The sequence below is a fragment of the Daphnia carinata genome, chromosome 3, assembly GCF_022539665.2.
Source record: "Daphnia carinata strain CSIRO-1 chromosome 3, CSIRO_AGI_Dcar_HiC_V3, whole genome shotgun sequence".
Lineage (NCBI taxonomy): Eukaryota > Metazoa > Arthropoda > Branchiopoda > Diplostraca > Daphniidae > Daphnia > Daphnia carinata.
The window spans coordinates 4,798,298-4,814,824 of record NC_081333.1 but is presented as its reverse complement, the minus strand read 5'-3'; the positions used below and the strand labels follow the sequence as shown (position 1 = coordinate 4,814,824).

The 16,527-nt window shown below is 40.1% G+C and overlaps 3 protein-coding genes across 3 annotated transcripts; 1 reads left to right on the top strand and 2 right to left on the bottom strand.

The window, feature by feature from the left end:
• The first annotated feature begins 7,760 nt into the window (after window positions 1-7,760).
• On the top strand, window positions 7,761-8,426 carry LOC130693044 (endocuticle structural glycoprotein SgAbd-3-like). Its single transcript, XM_057516159.2, has 3 exons — window positions 7,761-7,872; window positions 7,944-8,059; window positions 8,137-8,426. Exons 1-3 carry the CDS (start codon window positions 7,864-7,866, stop codon window positions 8,390-8,392), a joined length of 381 nt encoding a protein of 126 aa, XP_057372142.1. The 5' UTR covers window positions 7,761-7,863; the 3' UTR covers window positions 8,393-8,426.
• A 713-nt stretch (window positions 8,427-9,139) lies between these two features.
• LOC130693109 (uncharacterized) lies at window positions 9,140-10,392 on the bottom strand. Its single transcript, XM_057516231.1, has 3 exons — window positions 10,387-10,392; window positions 10,167-10,304; window positions 9,140-10,099 (listed from the first exon to the last, which is right to left on the bottom strand). Exons 1-3 carry the CDS (start codon window positions 10,390-10,392, stop codon window positions 9,140-9,142), a joined length of 1,104 nt encoding a protein of 367 aa, XP_057372214.1.
• A 2,678-nt stretch (window positions 10,393-13,070) lies between these two features.
• On the bottom strand, window positions 13,071-13,711 carry LOC130693111 (cuticle protein 7-like). The gene is made up of 3 exons (XM_057516233.1): window positions 13,706-13,711; window positions 13,491-13,628; window positions 13,071-13,421 (listed from the first exon to the last, which is right to left on the bottom strand). The coding sequence occupies exons 1-3, from the start codon at window positions 13,709-13,711 to the stop codon at window positions 13,071-13,073; spliced, it is 495 nt and encodes a 164-aa protein (XP_057372216.1).
• Between the last annotated feature and the right edge of the window lie 2,816 nt (window positions 13,712-16,527).

Genomic DNA, 16,527 nt, shown 5'->3' with positions numbered 1-16,527 from the left:
AAGTTCCAGACCCTGGACGCCTTTTTAGGTCTATAGATGCTCTTGACCAGGCGACATACGTCCCCCTTCCTCAGCTAGTGCTCATGGCAACTTATTTCCAAACGTAATATCTACGAAGCCAAGTGATCCTGCAGCCCAACGTTCTGGATATCAATGGAATAACATTATTTTTACCAACACCGCTTACATTCAGGTTAGTCTTTTAATTTTGGGGTTTGATTTTTCACTGAAACGTAAAAACTCTCTTAACAATTTCTGTTTTCCTTTAGGATCCATCATGCCGGACACGTGTTTCTTGACAATTCCAGATATAATTTTAAAAAACCAAGCATTCTCTGCATGTGGGCTAGGTTCTCAACGACTGCCGGAGTAGGATCCATCTGTCACGTAGAGAATTTTCCAGTGAAATCATCGAAGTGTTCAACGACGAATTTGATCCTTAACTACTTACTGAGTTCAAAATGTTAAAAATTAAGAGAAACGATGCCGTTGTTATTCTATTTTACCAACCGAAAATTTGCTTCATTTAGTTTTTGGCAGCATAGCAATATATGTGCCTAGTAGTTAGCTGACTTGCCTTTTGGCCTTATTGCTTCTAACCCTTTAAACAACGTTTAACCTCAATTGTATGTGTACTCAGAATAACGTGAAGTGGAAAAGTCAACGCGTTTTAATTTTTAACACAAACTTCACAGTTCACCTTCACGGACGGAGAATCATCAGACAACACGGACGCACTGCAGGAGTGGATCAGCGGAAAAGAAAAGATTACGGCTCATCCGTGGCCAGAAAATTCGAAGAATTTTTGGCGATTTTGAAGGATCTGGTTGGATCTCGAACAAACCATTTGTGCTTATACTGTAATGGTCACAGAGAGTGGTTAAAATAATTCAATACACATGGTTGAATAAACTCAGCTTGTATTTCAAACACATGATGACTACACGTAATATGATGGTACAACAACTGCACGTAAGTCTTGGTGTAAACTCCCTGACGAGGCTCTTGCGATTCTCCTCTTTTACAGGTACTGCGAATCTCCTTGTGGACGTGGAAGGTAACGTGGAAGATGACGTGGAATGTGACTTTCACTAGTTGTATAACGTGACGGTGGCGTGATGCTGAGGTGCCTTTGGCTAGACATTCGAATTGCAACTGTCATATCTGTTTAAGGGTCTCGGGAATTGAGTTCTGACGTTTGTCGTTTAGCCTTATCAGCTAGCAGCATTAGTATGAACCTTAGCGAATAGTCTCATTACATTTTTCATTATATTTCTTACTACATATCTCATTACATTTCTTGTCAGCTAGCGGCATTCATTTGAAACCTCACATGAATTAGCCTCATTACGTTCCTCCCTCTTTTAAGGAAATTGCCACATAGGTTGTTAGATGGAGGGATATTTTCATGAAAGATGAGGTTACATTGGGATAGATAGAATATTTAATGTTTTAATTTTTTTGTATGCCCTTTTTCTTTTAACCGAAGAGCTTGGCCTTATTTCACTAATATTTCTGAACGTATAAAATTGGTTAGTATGACAGGTAGGTTGGGGTTTTTGAAAAATATATATTCGGTTCACTTGCAGAGTTGATCGAATTCAATTTTCTCTTGGCGCTTGGCGAAATTGCTTCGGAAGATGTTCAATTTTGATTTTGTGCTCGTTACCGCGATGTGTTCTCAATTCGCTTCATCCGGGACCTCTGTTGGTTGGAATCGGGTTAGGACATTTACCATCCTACCCCTAATTCCTCACGGTTGATGCAGGAGCATCGTCAGGAGGGATTCGAAGATCGCATGGCGCTGCGAAACGTTGCCCATATCCTTAACTACCTTCTTACGGGCGAGACTTCTCCTACGCAAGGTGCCTTGGGCGGTTGATTTCTTCTTCAATTTTTTTTCTTTTTGTTCCGCTGTTTGATGTTTTCTTTTCCCTTTTTTCTATGTGCGGTATTTTGCCATCCGCTTTCGTCGGAATACAATTTTATTTTCAAAGTTGATTGTGAACCGTTTTTTCCTTTTTTTGTTTTTGAGTAGAAGGGAAAGGGTAGGTAGGTTAGTTATTGATACTTGTTTGATTACATGGTTCTATTTTAAATTGGCTCAAGGCATTCTAGGTTCAAGGTAAAATGTATCTGACACTTTGTGTGAAGGTAAGATAATGTAACAGAAAGAAAGAGAATTTTTTTTCCCATTTTTGGGGTACAATCAAATACCCATCATTCTAGTAAAGTCCTCTATCTGGAATGATGCGCGTATCATTACGAACATTAGCACAAGTCCTTTGCAGGATCATCAGAATTTCTTGTTCAATATCCTGGTTTTTTTTTCTTTTTTACAAGAGTTAATTATAGTAGTAAATGTAATACATACAACACAAACATAGCTAAGAATTATGGTGAGTGTTAGCATGCCTACTGCTAGTGTACCATATTTAAATATGGACATGAAGGTTGTAATGTCCCATAAGTTATTTTGGGCTTTTTTGTTTCACACTAATCCAGAAAGTGAATTACTATTGGGTTGTTGAATGCGACTGGTTAGTTCATTAAGAACGTTTAACTGGTCGACGTTATTTGTCTCATACATTGTTTGATGTTGGGGTCGATAATCGTACGATTTCAGAAGTAATTCCTCGAAGGCTTTAATCAAATTTAGTTTTAAAACATGGATAAGTGGTTCTTGGATTTTCGATTAGTCATTTATCCAGGAATACGTTTTATCGTTAAAATTGAAATATTGCCCATTCCAAAAGCAATCTTGGAATGGGTGTAGGGACCAACCATCTTTTCCTACAGTGGGGTAATTCGAATGTAATAGTTTAGTTTTCTTTAACGCTATAAATAGGGGTTAATACTTTTCTAAGACTAATTACGGTTTCTACTCTGTTCGGTACTATTATTGGTATTTTATTAGCTACATCAATTTTTGTTTTGCATTTCTTGACAAAGTCCTAAAATACATCCTTCCTAGGCTTCTGGTACTACGAAGAAATCATGTTGTAAGACAAAGTTCAGAGCTAATTTAATACTTAATGTAAAGTATCCTAAAGATTACATGACAGTCCCTGACGCCAATATAAATGATTGTCTGTATCTGGGTTCTAACTCAACTAAAATTGCCTAAGGGGGTTACAGAGCAAAGTTTTCTGACGATATTATACTGGCTGCTGCTCCAGCCTCTACTAAGGCTTGGGATTTCTGGTTGCTAAATTCTACGGGTATTCAAATTAGTTTACATGTTTGCTTTGTCTTCCCTATTCCGTTTTTGTTAGGAATCGTTTCGGATTTTTTATCCGACAATTTTTCGCGATGTGCCCTCTATTAAGGCATCTGTGGCAAGTTATGGGATCCGCCTTATTATTCTTAAACGAATTTCGTTTTTTAGGCGGATCAAAGGGAAGGTGCGGGCTCTTAGGCCTTCGTCTTCCACTGTACGACCTTGTCCTGGAATCGCTTCTTTCCCTTTGTTTGTAGGTGCTATTCTGAAATCTTCCACGACTAGCGGACCTGTCGCGGGACTCGGAACGGTTCCTATTATGGTATCTATCGCGATCTTCTTTGTACGATCGATCATGGCAGTTTCTACCGTATGAGCTATCTCTAGATGGGTATCTATCTTCCCATTGAACGATATTTTGTCTAGATGGGTTCCTACCTTGTTGGTACGTGTCAACAATGCTTAGCAACGGTTCTTGTTCCAATTTTGGGTTTGTACCTGATAGATTTATTTTCATCAGGTTGTTTTTTAAATCTTCCACTTCTCGTTGTAGTTTTACTAATTCCGCTTCCATATCGCTTACTGGTTTCTGTTTTTCAAGTCTAAACACGGGTTTGGGTTCTAATGCTTGCGTGTTGTAAGCGATGTCTTCCGCTTCTAGGGCTGCTTTTGCGATGTTTTGCCAATTTGGTGTGCTAGGATACTTACAATACAAAAGTATTGTTTTAATAGGTGGAAGTAATCCATCTAGTAACACTTTTATTAAAGTGTCGTTTTCAAGCGCTGTTAGTTCGTTATTCGGAGCTTGCGCTTCCTCGCCGCTCTCCATGTAAATCATGTTATAGGCCTTCGTAATTTTGTCTATAAAATGTCTAACTGGTTGATTTGGAGATTGTTTAAGGGAATAAAATTTTCTTTTTTGTTGGGCTCTATCTGCTGAGTGCTTACAATCTTCTTTCAACGCGTTCCTCCAGTCGTTATACGTTTCTCTTGGAATTTCTGTTAGTCTCTCTTTATGCCATTGAAGTGCCGTTCATTTTAGGCGAGTTGCCAGGATCATCTTGATGAACTCTTGAGGCCATTCATGGATTGTAGCTATTGCTTCCGCGACGCGCAACCGTACTCCTATCAGTTGGTCATTTACATTCCCACTGTATATGGGTATATTCTGGGTTTCATCTCCTCGACTAATTAATGTTGCCAGGGCTCGAATGTCATCATTCGCTGTCGTTTCAGTGGGTGGGGTTTGAGTCCTACCTATGGTATCGTTATCGTCTTCTATATTCGTTCCTTGTTCCCTTAATTCGTGGTTTTCACGAATAAATGCTTCCAGATTTCGTTTTACATTTCCCTTTTCTAAATCTAGATTAGCTGCTTTGTCAGTAGACTGTCGTTCTTGCTGTAAGACCTGTGTTAGTTCTGATAACTCGTTTTCTAATGGCACATTTTTTCGATTATTCAGCGCAAGGCTGTGATCTGACAATTCGAGCTTGTTAAGGCATGCGGCGATCGTAAGGCTCAGTTGGAGTGCTCTCAACTTGTCCTCCAAAAACTGGTTTGTTGATTGCAACGAAGACATTACGTGCGCTTGGCGGTTCTGATTCTGTTGAAGGTTTTGCGAGTTTGATGGGTGAAGTTTAATTCCTGTTTAAGTTGATTATTTTCTAGTTGGATTTTCGAATTGTTTCTGTTATATTTGTTCCTTTTTAAATAATTCTAGCTCTGTCTGCTTTACTTCTATGGTTTGCAATAAGTTTGAAATATGTTGGTTCTTTTCTGTTAAATTGAGAATTATCTTTTTGTGTCCCGTTTGTAGCGTGTGGGTTTATTTTTCTTGCTCAATGTTTTTAGTTTCGAGAGCTTTGTGACTTAATGCAATTTGTCAAATTCTGTTTGGGTAACGCTAAATTTCTTTAATGGACTGGTTCCTTCCTCGAGGAGCTGTCCTTCTCTTAGTTTTAGCTTTCTAATTCGTTTCGGCGTTTGGCTTTTTCTTTCACTAATTTAGTTTTTACTGATGAATGTTCGGTTCCTAGTTTTTAAATAGTGGTTTCTAGTAACTGTACGTCTTGTGTCTTTTTTGTTAGAATGGAAATTTGTATTTCTCTTTCTCTGAGTCTGTTTTAATTGGTGGGTTAAGTTTTGTGCTTGGAATTCGATTGCCTGCTGGTGAATGCTGGTTGTTTGAATCAAGGCAAGTCCTTGATTTTCAAGTTCTTGAATTTTCGTTTCGGCCGCTATTAGTTTTTCTGGAGTTAGTTTGTATTCTAAGTCCTTTTCGTTGAAACGTGATTTTAGCTATTTTGTCGTTCTTATCTTTTGCAGATTCTAATTCTATTTTGCATTATTTTATCGACTCTTGGATTCCTATTGCTGCAGTTTTAAGGAAGTTTCTTTCCTCTGCCAATTTGTTTGTCTTTTTACTGGGTAGATTTTCGTTTGACTAATACTTGTTTAATTGATTTTCCTCATCACTTTATCCAGCACTTCTAGTTCGTTTAACAGGAACTATTCAAACTTCATCTGAGAGTTCCGTCCTTTGTTCGATCTCTAAAGTAGGGTAAACTTTTTGTGCCGTATGTTTGGTGTCCCCTAGATTTTGTCTAGTTGGACGTTCTTTCGGTATCGGAGATTCATTTAATGGAGCTGACGTTTTGTATAAACTGACTTACTCTTATCGCGGGAAGTTTTAGGCGTCAGACGATCGTCTGTGATTTCTAGCTAAGTGGTGCTTGTTTTGCTGCTTGCAGGGTTCCGGCCTGGAAAATTCGAACGAAGTTCAAAGCTAGACACGTTCACCAAATGTAATGGTCACAGAGAGTCGTTAAAGTAATTAAATACACATGGTGGAATAAATTCTGTTTGTATTCCAAACACGCACGATGAGTACACGTAATCTGATGGTACAACAACTGCATGTATGTCTTGGTGTAAACTCCCTACCGAGGTTCTTGCTATTCTAGTCTTTTATAGGTCCTACGAATCTCTTTGTGGACGTGGAAGGTGACTTTCACTAGGTGTATCACGTGACGATGGCGTGATGCTGAGTCGCCTTCGGCAAAACATGCCAATTGCAACTGTCATGTCTGTTTGAGGGTCTCGGGAATGGAGTTCTGACGCTTGTCAGTTAGCCTTGTCAGCTAGCAGCAGATGAGACTTTGTGTCATGACATTTTTCATTATATTTCTTACTACATTTCTCATTACAATCCTTCTCAGCTAGCGGCATACATTTGAAACTTGAAGCCTCATTACAATACGCAACAGTCAGGATATAAAGAAAATCTATGGGTCCTCATCGAAAGACGGAAAAAAAATTGTAACACGTATTGGTGAGGCCTCTTAAGTGACTTTCGAATTTGAATGAATTCCATTTTGGAAACGGAAAAAAAAATTAATTGTGCCTTGTCTTTACTTAAATTTTTCTGTATTTTCCCCGTTTATTATGTTTCGTTTAAAAGAATTTCGGTCAAGAAGGTTGACCTTTCATTGAATTATTTTATTCACGCAACGAACGAAAGTAAAAGAAACTAATTTGTTAACCTAGTACTATTTTAAAACTAAGAAAATATTAAATTAACATCAAAACATGTCTCATGTCTTACACTTTATTTAAACAACGAATATTGTTACTTAATAAAAAATTACCACAAAGCATGTCAAGAAGATAGATTCATTGAAGCAGGGACTCGTGATCTTGCCGTCGATAGAATGAAAAGGCGAAAAAAGAACTATGAATTACTTATCCCCTCCTTGGAAGTCGAAGCTGAAGAGAAATATATTTTTTAAATAACATCGGTACATTTTGTGCTATATCGGTATCGTGATATTAAATGCAAACATCCATAACCGACAGCACTACTACACAAACTTACGTGTATTTCGAGAGCTTAACAGAGTTGGTTCTTGCCAGCACGGTATGGTTTTCGAGAATGAATAAGTGGCTTGGGTAACGCCTTATATAGGTTACAGTTGTACGAGGGAATGGTTAATAAAAGGCAGGTAGCAATAAAAAAGAACCCAAGGTGAAACCAGTTAGCCGAATTTGCCAATTTTGCAAATATCGGAAAGTGAAAAGAAGCTTAAATCGGTGAAAATAAATGGTTGCCTAATCATTTTAAAGAAAGAAGGGTCGCTAACTGCGTTACAGCATTCACTTTGCAAATTCGCTTTTATGGAATTTTAACATACGAAACAGAGAATATTAATTTATGTAGATAAAATCAATAATAGATTCATTTAGAGTTATTTAAAATTCCATCAAAATCAGATGCAAATGCGTTTTCCTTGTCTTATTTAACAAATTTGCATTGTCGTCGATGCAACTCATGCAATAAATACAGGAATTATGTTATGTCTTCCAGTTTTGTTTTGTTTTTTCTTTTGTTTCTGTTTTGTTTTTGTTTTGTTTCGTTCTGTTTTATTTTTTTCACTTTCACTTTTGTGCATTATGCTTTTTGCATATTACGACGCCCGGAGCTAAAGACGAACGCTCTCTTGAGCCACTGTGACGGAAGGTCTTCCCATCACTTTCACGCAACCGCCGAATATAAAAAGACGCCAATGTCGGTACCAACATCAAACACTTTCCTTCGTTTGTTTACAGAAGATTAATAAAGAAATTCACCCGTTTCACCCCAAAAAATGAAATTCGTGAGTATCATATTTTTCTTATTTCAATCAATTTAATCGTTCGACTAATTATTCAAATAATGTTTGACTAGATCATCGCTATCGCTTTGTTGGCCGTGGCCCTCGCCGCACCCCAAGGAGATAAGAAGCCCATCGAAATCGTGTCATCTAACAGCGAAATGAACGCCGATGGCAGTTATTCTTTTGCGTGAGTAGATTTTCGTTTCACTTTTCCACTACACCGTTTAACTATTAAATTTTATTAAATCTTATACGTTAAAATAGTTTTGAAAGCGCTGATGGAACCAAAGTTTCGGAGAGTGGAAGTCAGAAACAGGTGGGTCCTAAACCTGAGGATATTGGCACCGTTTCGAAAGGATCCTACTCCTACACTTCCCCCGATGGCCTTGTAATTACCGTCAACTGGGTCGCCGATGAGAATGGGTTTCAGGCAACAGGAGACCACTTGCCTACACCTCCACCAATGCCTGAACACGTCGTCAAGATGCTCGCTGACTTGAGAGCTGCTGGTGTTCTCTAAACGAATCAGTGTAAAAAAACACGTTTAAAATGTACATACACACCGATAAATAAAGTTTCACATTTCAAGAAAAAAAAACCGCACGGTGGCATTTAAACTGAGAAACCTCTAGAGTGTTTTACTCTATGCACACAAAACTTAATGTAAGCTCTGTTGTAGGTAAGTTATTGGTCTAACATGCCTCGGTGCGGGTTGACTCAGATGAAGGGCTGAAATTGTGCAACAGACAGACATGTGAAGATAATTGCATACCAAAACAATTAAGGAAAAGTAAAAGGCACCTTTGTTGTCACAGCATTCTTTGCAAAGGAGGCAGTCGGTGAGCTTTATTTCGCCAAATGCAGATCTCAATGTGTTTAAACTAGATAAAATGTTTTTCAGGGGGAAACATTCTCCAGGGGAAAGTTCGAGCTCGCCATCTCGGCATTACTTTCATTCAACATGTTTCACCAACACATGAAGTTATTGTCTTATAAGTAAAATGTGTAGAATCATAATAATTAACTGTGCAACCAGAAACGTATACGTGATTTTATTCACGTAAACTTTTGTTTCTAATAAATGGGAAAAATTGGGAAAGAAAATGTAATCCTTACTTAAAACCAATGAATAGAAATTAATAAATTTTTCGTTGCGGAATCAAACTTAATGCGGGCATCATGTATTAAATAATCGTCAAAAATATTTTAGCATCTAACATTTCGGGACGGGGGGAGGGGCAGTGGGGGTAATGTAAGTGGAAGGTTACTAGACTGGGACAGTGTACGTAGGAGCGATGTATTCTGGGACATCGTAGGCCGAAACAGCGGTGGTCGGAGCTTCGTAGACTGGAGTAGCAGTGGTGGTGGTTGCTTTGTATTCCGGAACTTTGGTGGTTGGAGCAGCAGTGGTGGTGGTTGCTTTGTATTCCGGAGCTTCATAGGATGGTGCATGATAGGCAGGGGCCGGAGTCTTGTAGACTGAGGTCGAGTAAACGGGAGCAGGAGTAGTAGAGGCTTTGTATTGAGGAGCTCGGTAAATGGGTGCGGGAGATTTATACTGGGGAGCTGGGTAAACGGGTTCGGGAGCTTTGTACTGAGGAGCTGGGTAAACGGGTGCGGGAGCTTTATATGCCGGTGCAGAGTATACGGGAGCAGCGGGTGCCTTGTAGGCTGGGGCAGAGTAAACGGGAGCAGCGGGCGCCTTGTAGGCTGGGGCAGAGTAAGCGGGAGCGGTGGGTGCCTTGTAGGCTGGGGCAGAGTAAACGGGAGCAGCTGGTGCCTTGTAGGCTGGGGCAGAGTAAACGGGGGCAGTGGGTGCCTTATAGGCTGGGGCAGAGTAAACGGGAGCAGCGGGTGCCTTGTAGGCTGGGGCAGAGTAAACGGGAGCAGCGGGTGCCTTGTAAGCTGGGGCAGAGTAACCGGGAGCAGCGGGTGCCTTGTAGGCTGGGGCAGAGTAAACGGGAGCAGCCGGTGCCTTGTAGGCTGGTGAAGAGTACGTGTTGTATTTGGATTGCACGTATTCGGGATACTGGGCTTCGCCTACGAACTTAACATCAGCCGAGTAGCCATAACTATCGGCTTTGTAGGCAACGATTTGAACACGACCGTCGGGCAGTTGAACGCGGTAAGTGCCAGTCGTGACTTTGCCATCGCTTTTCTCAGAGTGATCGAAATCGGCGTAGGATTCAGCGTCTTTCACGGAGTACCCAAACTCGTAAGGTTCCGTCTAAACAATTCATTTGAATCCAATTTAAATGCGCCAGATAAAAAAACATATTCTAATCGTAGCTTACCTTATAGTTGACTTCGCCGTATGAAGCGGCAACGTATTTAGGAGCTTCATATCTAGGAGCCACGTGCTTTGGTGCGTATTTTGCGGTGCTGTAGGAATCAGCGGCGACAATAGCAAAGACAACGGCGAGGATAAAGAACTGGTGATACAAAAAATTAAATGTATATGTGCTTCTAGTATATGGCAGCAGGTAACAATTGAAAAATCAAATTGCTTCTCACCTTCATTTTGAAGAAGAGGTGAATTGCTCGGAACAGTTTGAAGACTGATGGTTTTAATTGATTCGATCGCGATATTTATATTGAACGTAAAAAGTAAGGAGGCCAATTGTAGGATGTGGCACATTTGCAAGGTCAGCTGAATGTAAAATGACAGTACTCAGGTTAGGGGAGATTCTGGAACCAGTAGTCTACGTTAGTTGGTTCTGAACTTGAGCCAAAACGAGTTACTTACAAGTTACGGTTGTGACCCTGTGCCATAAACTCATTGTTATGTCGTTTCTCTGATATTTGAAAATCAAATTCGATTTTCAATTGGCTAACCTATTTCAACGATTTCGGCAAGACTTCGGAACACGGTAAGACCTCGTAACATCCACCTGTTATCGAATCGTCATCTGGTGTGCTATTTATTGTATAACCTTAATTCACAATATGATCTTGTTGGGAGTCGTTCCCAATCAAGTTGCTACTACCCTTTGTTGAAGAGGCATGTGTTCAGCGAATGCGCCAAATTGCTATATGGAGCTTAGATTTTCTGGAAAGTCTGCTACGGATATGTAGAACACAATTGGGAAAGCCCCGTTTTAAAGGACTTCTTCAGTGACCTTGGAGAAATCTTTATCAAGAACGTTGCCAAAAAAAATGGTGTTGGATCCTGTAGTAGAGTCCGTTTTTAATAGAAAGTAACAAAACACTTTTCCTTTCTCCATTTTTTCTGGCATGATCAAATGTTTTCCTCATTGGAACACAGCAAAAGGCAACACAGGTGAATGCAACAAAGACATCTCTCCAAAGTATTTAAGGACGAGCGAATAGCAGAAAGAGCATCAGTTACTCAACTGCTTCTATTATTTTATCTACTCTCAACATGCAGGTGAAATTGACTGTGCAATACTGTGGTTTGAAATTATTGTTGAATTCTAATAAACTATATTTTCAATTTTCAAGCTCGTCGTACTCGTCGCCTTGATCGCTGTCGCTGCAGCCAATTCCGCCTATCCTGGCTCAACTTATCCAACTTCCTCTTACAATAGACCTTCCTACACGGCTTCAACTTACGAGACCAGGGAATACGTGAGTCTGAATAGCTTTTGTCTCCATCAGTTCCCATCCGTTTCTAAAGGAACGATTGCCCTTTCCATGTATAGGCCGCCCAGCCATACGCTTTCAACTGGGCCGTCAACGATGGTTATGGCAGCGACTACTCCCACGCTCAGAGCAGCGATGGTCAGGTAACCACTGGCACTTACCGAGTCCTCCTGCCCGACGGTCGTGTTCAAATCGTTACCTACAAAGCTGATAGCTACGGATATAGGGCTGATGTCAAGTACGAAGGCGAAGCCAAGTACCCTGCTGCCACCTACTCCGCATCGGCCTACTCCGCACCGGCTTACTCCGCACCGGCTTACTCCACACCGGCTTACTCCGCACCGGCCTATTCCGCACCGGCTTACTCCACACCAGTTTACACTGCTAGTGTTGTCACCGCTCCCGCAACCGGCCCAATCTACAGGACTTCCGCTAACGTTGCCCGCGACTACTAAGCCACTAAATTCTGAAATATTTACGATCAAGAAATGTGATATTAAAAATTGGCCTATTAATAAACTATATTAAAACAAAAGGACAATGTCCTTATTGATTGTATAGCTGCAAAAAAGCACAAGTCATCAGTCATAAAAACGGGAAAAGTTTGAAAATGAACGTTTCGGTTACAAAGTGAATGTAAATTAGCTTCCTAATTAGTAGGAATTCCGTATGTTTTGAACGACATGGGACGTTTTTTACCTAAATTCAACACAAGCATTTCCCGTTTCGTCATTTGAGACTACAGGATGTTTAAACCTTTGCTTGCTTTGCTTGCGAAGTACAACAAATAGGTCTTTGAGCTCCTTATTTTATTCTATATGTGTAGAATGATTTCATCATGATTCGTGGAGGAGTCCCACCACTTTCTGATCTCCACGAAAAGCGGAACAAATCCTAAAGATAACATAGAACGAGCCATCAGATGAATGTTCGTCTGAACAACTGTCGAACTTGATGGGTTTCTAACTGCCACACGTCTAACTTGAGATCTTTATATACGTCGTATGTCTAAAACATTAGCATCGGCATTATTGAGTAATTCCAATTACTTTGAAGTATTCAAACCTCAAGAAACAAACTGTTGTGGCATCGCTTGTCTAGGGCGTTGAGGATTAATGATATTACCGAAAATAAGATACTCCGCTTTCCTATGCTACTCACATACTTCCTCGTTGAACCATTAGAAAAGCAAAATTAATGAATCAGTTCAGAAGATATGGGCAAAACTTCAATTTCCGATAGCGCGGGTCGAACTTGCGACCTCAGCGTTACTAACATTAATTGCATGTTTCGAACGCACATATGATTACTGTTAGTATAAGTACCATGCGCTTACCAAGCGTGCCACTAGCGAAAACTCCAATGCTTTTCCAATCGCATGAAGTACGCTTGACATTCATGCAATTAGTTAAATAGTTGAACAATACATTGAAAACAAAGATATGGCGCTTACTTTGAAGCAACCAGTGAAATGAAGTAAACTAGTTTTGTGTTGCGTAATCAGACCTCTTGCGGGAGTCATTTATTAAATAATATTCAGCAATATTTTAGCATCTAATGTTTGGCGGGGCAGTGGGGGTAGTGCAAGTGAAAGGTTAGTAGGCTGGAGCGGTGTACGCTTGGGCCTTGTAGGCCGGAGCTCTGTATTCCGGAGCTCTGTATGCTGGCGCAGAGTAAACGGGAGCAGCCGGTGCCTTGTAGGCTGGGGCAGAGTACGTGTTGTATTTGGACTGAACGTATTCGGGATATTTCGCTTCGCCCTCATACTTGACATCAGCCGTGTAGCCGTAGCTATCAGCTCTGTACGTGACGATCTGAGTGCGACCATCTGGAAGTTGAACGCGGTAAGAGCCAGTCGTGACTTTACCGTCGCTTCTCTCGGAGTGATCGAAATCAGTGTAGTATTCAGCATCTTTCACGGAGTACCCAAAATCGTAAGGTTGAGCCTAAACAATTCATTTGAATCCGAATTAAATACGTCACATAAAAAGAAACGTGTTCTAATCTTAACTTACCTCATAGTAAACTTCGCGGTATGAAGCGGCCTCGTATTTAGGGGATTCATATCTAGGAGCCACGTACTTCGGTGCGTATTCTGCAGTCCTGTAGGAATCAGCGGCGGCAATGGCGAAAACAGCGGCGAGAATGAAGAACTGTAGGTATAGTAAATTGAATATACTTTCCAGTATAATGGCAGCAGATGGCAATTGAAAGTAAAAGTGTCGTTTACCTTCATGTTGCAGGAGAAGTGTGTTGCTTGAAACAGTTTGATGACTGATGGTTTAAGTCAATTCGATCCCGACTTTTATACCGAATTTTGATAGTGAGGATAATGCAGGGCAATTGTGGGATGTGGAACATTTCCAAACACAGTTTGATGGAAAGTGATCGTCTAACTGGATAGGAGTTATTCTGGAACAAGTACGTTAGGCATCACAGAGTTGGAGGATAACCGGTAACTTACGAGCAAAGTTTGTGGCCCTGTGCCATAAATTCATTGTTGTGTCGTTTCTCTCAGTTGGGGCGCTGCTTTGTCAAATAAATTATTTAGAGCTCAATGCTGATTTCATTGGATAATTTTTTTGAAAGTCGATATACAATCAAGTTAATAGTACCCCCTTTCGTTGGACTGACACCTATTCATAGAGTGGGTCACAGAACTGAGAGGTAGGATATTCTCGAAAGTGTCCGGTATAGACACAACAGGGAAAATCCCGTTTTTCGATGGACTTACCCGTTGACCATGATGAAATCCTGATCGAGGTCATTACCGAATAATGATGTAGTTCATCTGTAGTATAGTTCGTTTTTATAATGGAAAGGTGCGAAACACTTTTCCTTTCTCCATTTTTTAGCGTAATCAAACATTTTCCTCATTTGAGCAAGGCAAAGGTAAACAGAAATGAAGTGCAACAAAGAAATCGTTCTACGGTATTTAAGTGAGAGCGAATGGCAGAAAGAGCATCAGTTACCCAACTGTCTCAAACGTACTATCAGCTTCTCAACATGCAGGTAAAATTTGTAGTGCATTTAAACACTTCAAAATGATTGTTTATCGTTCTAACAAAATCGCTCTTTCAATTTTCAAGTTCGTCGTACTCACCGCCCTGATTGCTGTCGCCGCAGCCAATTCTGCCTATCCTGGCTCAAGTTATCCAACTTCATCTTACAATAGGCCATCTTATTCACCTTCAACTTACGAGGTCAAGGAATACGTAAGCCGAATTGTCTTTTCTTTTATCCATTCAAAACAGTTTCTAAATGAAAGTTTGCCCCTTTTATAGGCCGCCCAGCCATACGCTTTCAACTGGGCCGTCAATGATGGTTATGGCAGTGACTACTCCCACGCTCAGAGCAGCAATGGTCAGGTAACCACCGGCACTTACCGCGTCCTCCTGCCCGATGGTCGTGTTCAAATCGTTACCTACAACACCGATAGCTACGGATACAGGGCTGATGTCAAGTACGAAGGCGAAGCCAAGTACCCTGCTGCCACCTACTCCGCACCGGCCTACTCCGCACCGGCTTACTCCGCACCGGCTTACGCCGCACCGGCTTACTCCGCACCAGTTGCCCGCGACTACTAAGCCAACAAAATTTGGAAACGTTTACATTAAAAAAATGTCCAACTAAAAATCTATCATTTAATAAACTATTCTAAAGCAAAACTACAATGCCCTTATTTATTGTCTAACTCCAAAGAAAGACGAGTAATAAATCATATAGAAAAGAAAATAATTTTTGAGAATGAATTTTCAATTGAAACGTAAAGTAATTTTTTGATAGCATAAAGTTAAAAGGTTCTTGTGAAACATCAATTGAATGTGTTTGTGGAAACTATCGAAATTAAACGCTTAGTACTCAAATTCAACACGAAGGCTTCCCATTCCATCTTATGAGAATGCAAAATGTCTAAACCTCTTTTTCGCATATGCTTTCGGAGTAAATAAATTGGTGTTCGAGATCCTGAGTGTATTGCGTATTTTAGTACGACATAATCATAATTGAATGAATAGCCTCAACACCGTTGGATTTCCCCGAAGAATTGAGAAAATATCCGACTGAAACCGAAACGGGACTATTAAACCGAATGCCAACTTAACAGTATAATATTCTATTATGGATACCATACAGCCATTGTTGAAGAGAAGGTATTCAACTAATCAACAATTATTTTTGATGAAATTTTAATATCCGTCTGTTACAATGTTTAGTATTTTTACCAATCACAGGATACGTACTAGCATAGCCCGTATTAAAAGGTCGGTATATTATCCGTTACCCACAATGGCTCATGTTATACAAGCCTGTCAATTAATATCATTCAAATCAATCATAATATTGCTTGGTATATCGCAGCTTTGAAGAACTTCGACGCATTGAATACTGTTTCACAATTTTGGGTATACCTAATTACTATAAAGTATTCAAACATTAATAACCAAACTGTTGCGGTGTGGCTCCTTAAGGGCATTGAGGATACACGATATCACCCATAACAAGATTCGCATGCTTTCGTATGCAGCTCGCCTACTATATTACCACACTAATATAAACGATGCAATAGAATCTTTCATCTTGTAATAAAGGCATAGGTAAAAGGCTTAATTTCTCCAGATGGGGGTTAATGAACTCACGACATATGCGTTATTTTTAATAATTGCATATTAGGTCCACAAAACTAATTACTATTTTGCAAATCATATGCTCTAAACAACTGCGACACCGAGGACAAGATTTGAACTTTCCATATCTAATCCACTTCCCTTAATACTCATGTTATTATTTGAATATCTATAACAATATAGTTAAAAGGAACATTGAAAATATAGGCTAATATGGTCCATAATTTCTGCATAACCAATGAATAGAAGTAAATTAATTTTGCATTGCGTGATCAAACGTCATGCGGGCGTTATGTATTAAATTATCTTCGACAATGCTTTAGGTTCTGATATTCTGGGAGCAGCGATGGTGGTGTAAATGGGAGGTTAGTAGACCGAGGCAGCGGCAGCTGGAGCTCTGTATTCGGGAGCTTTGTAGGCTGGTGAA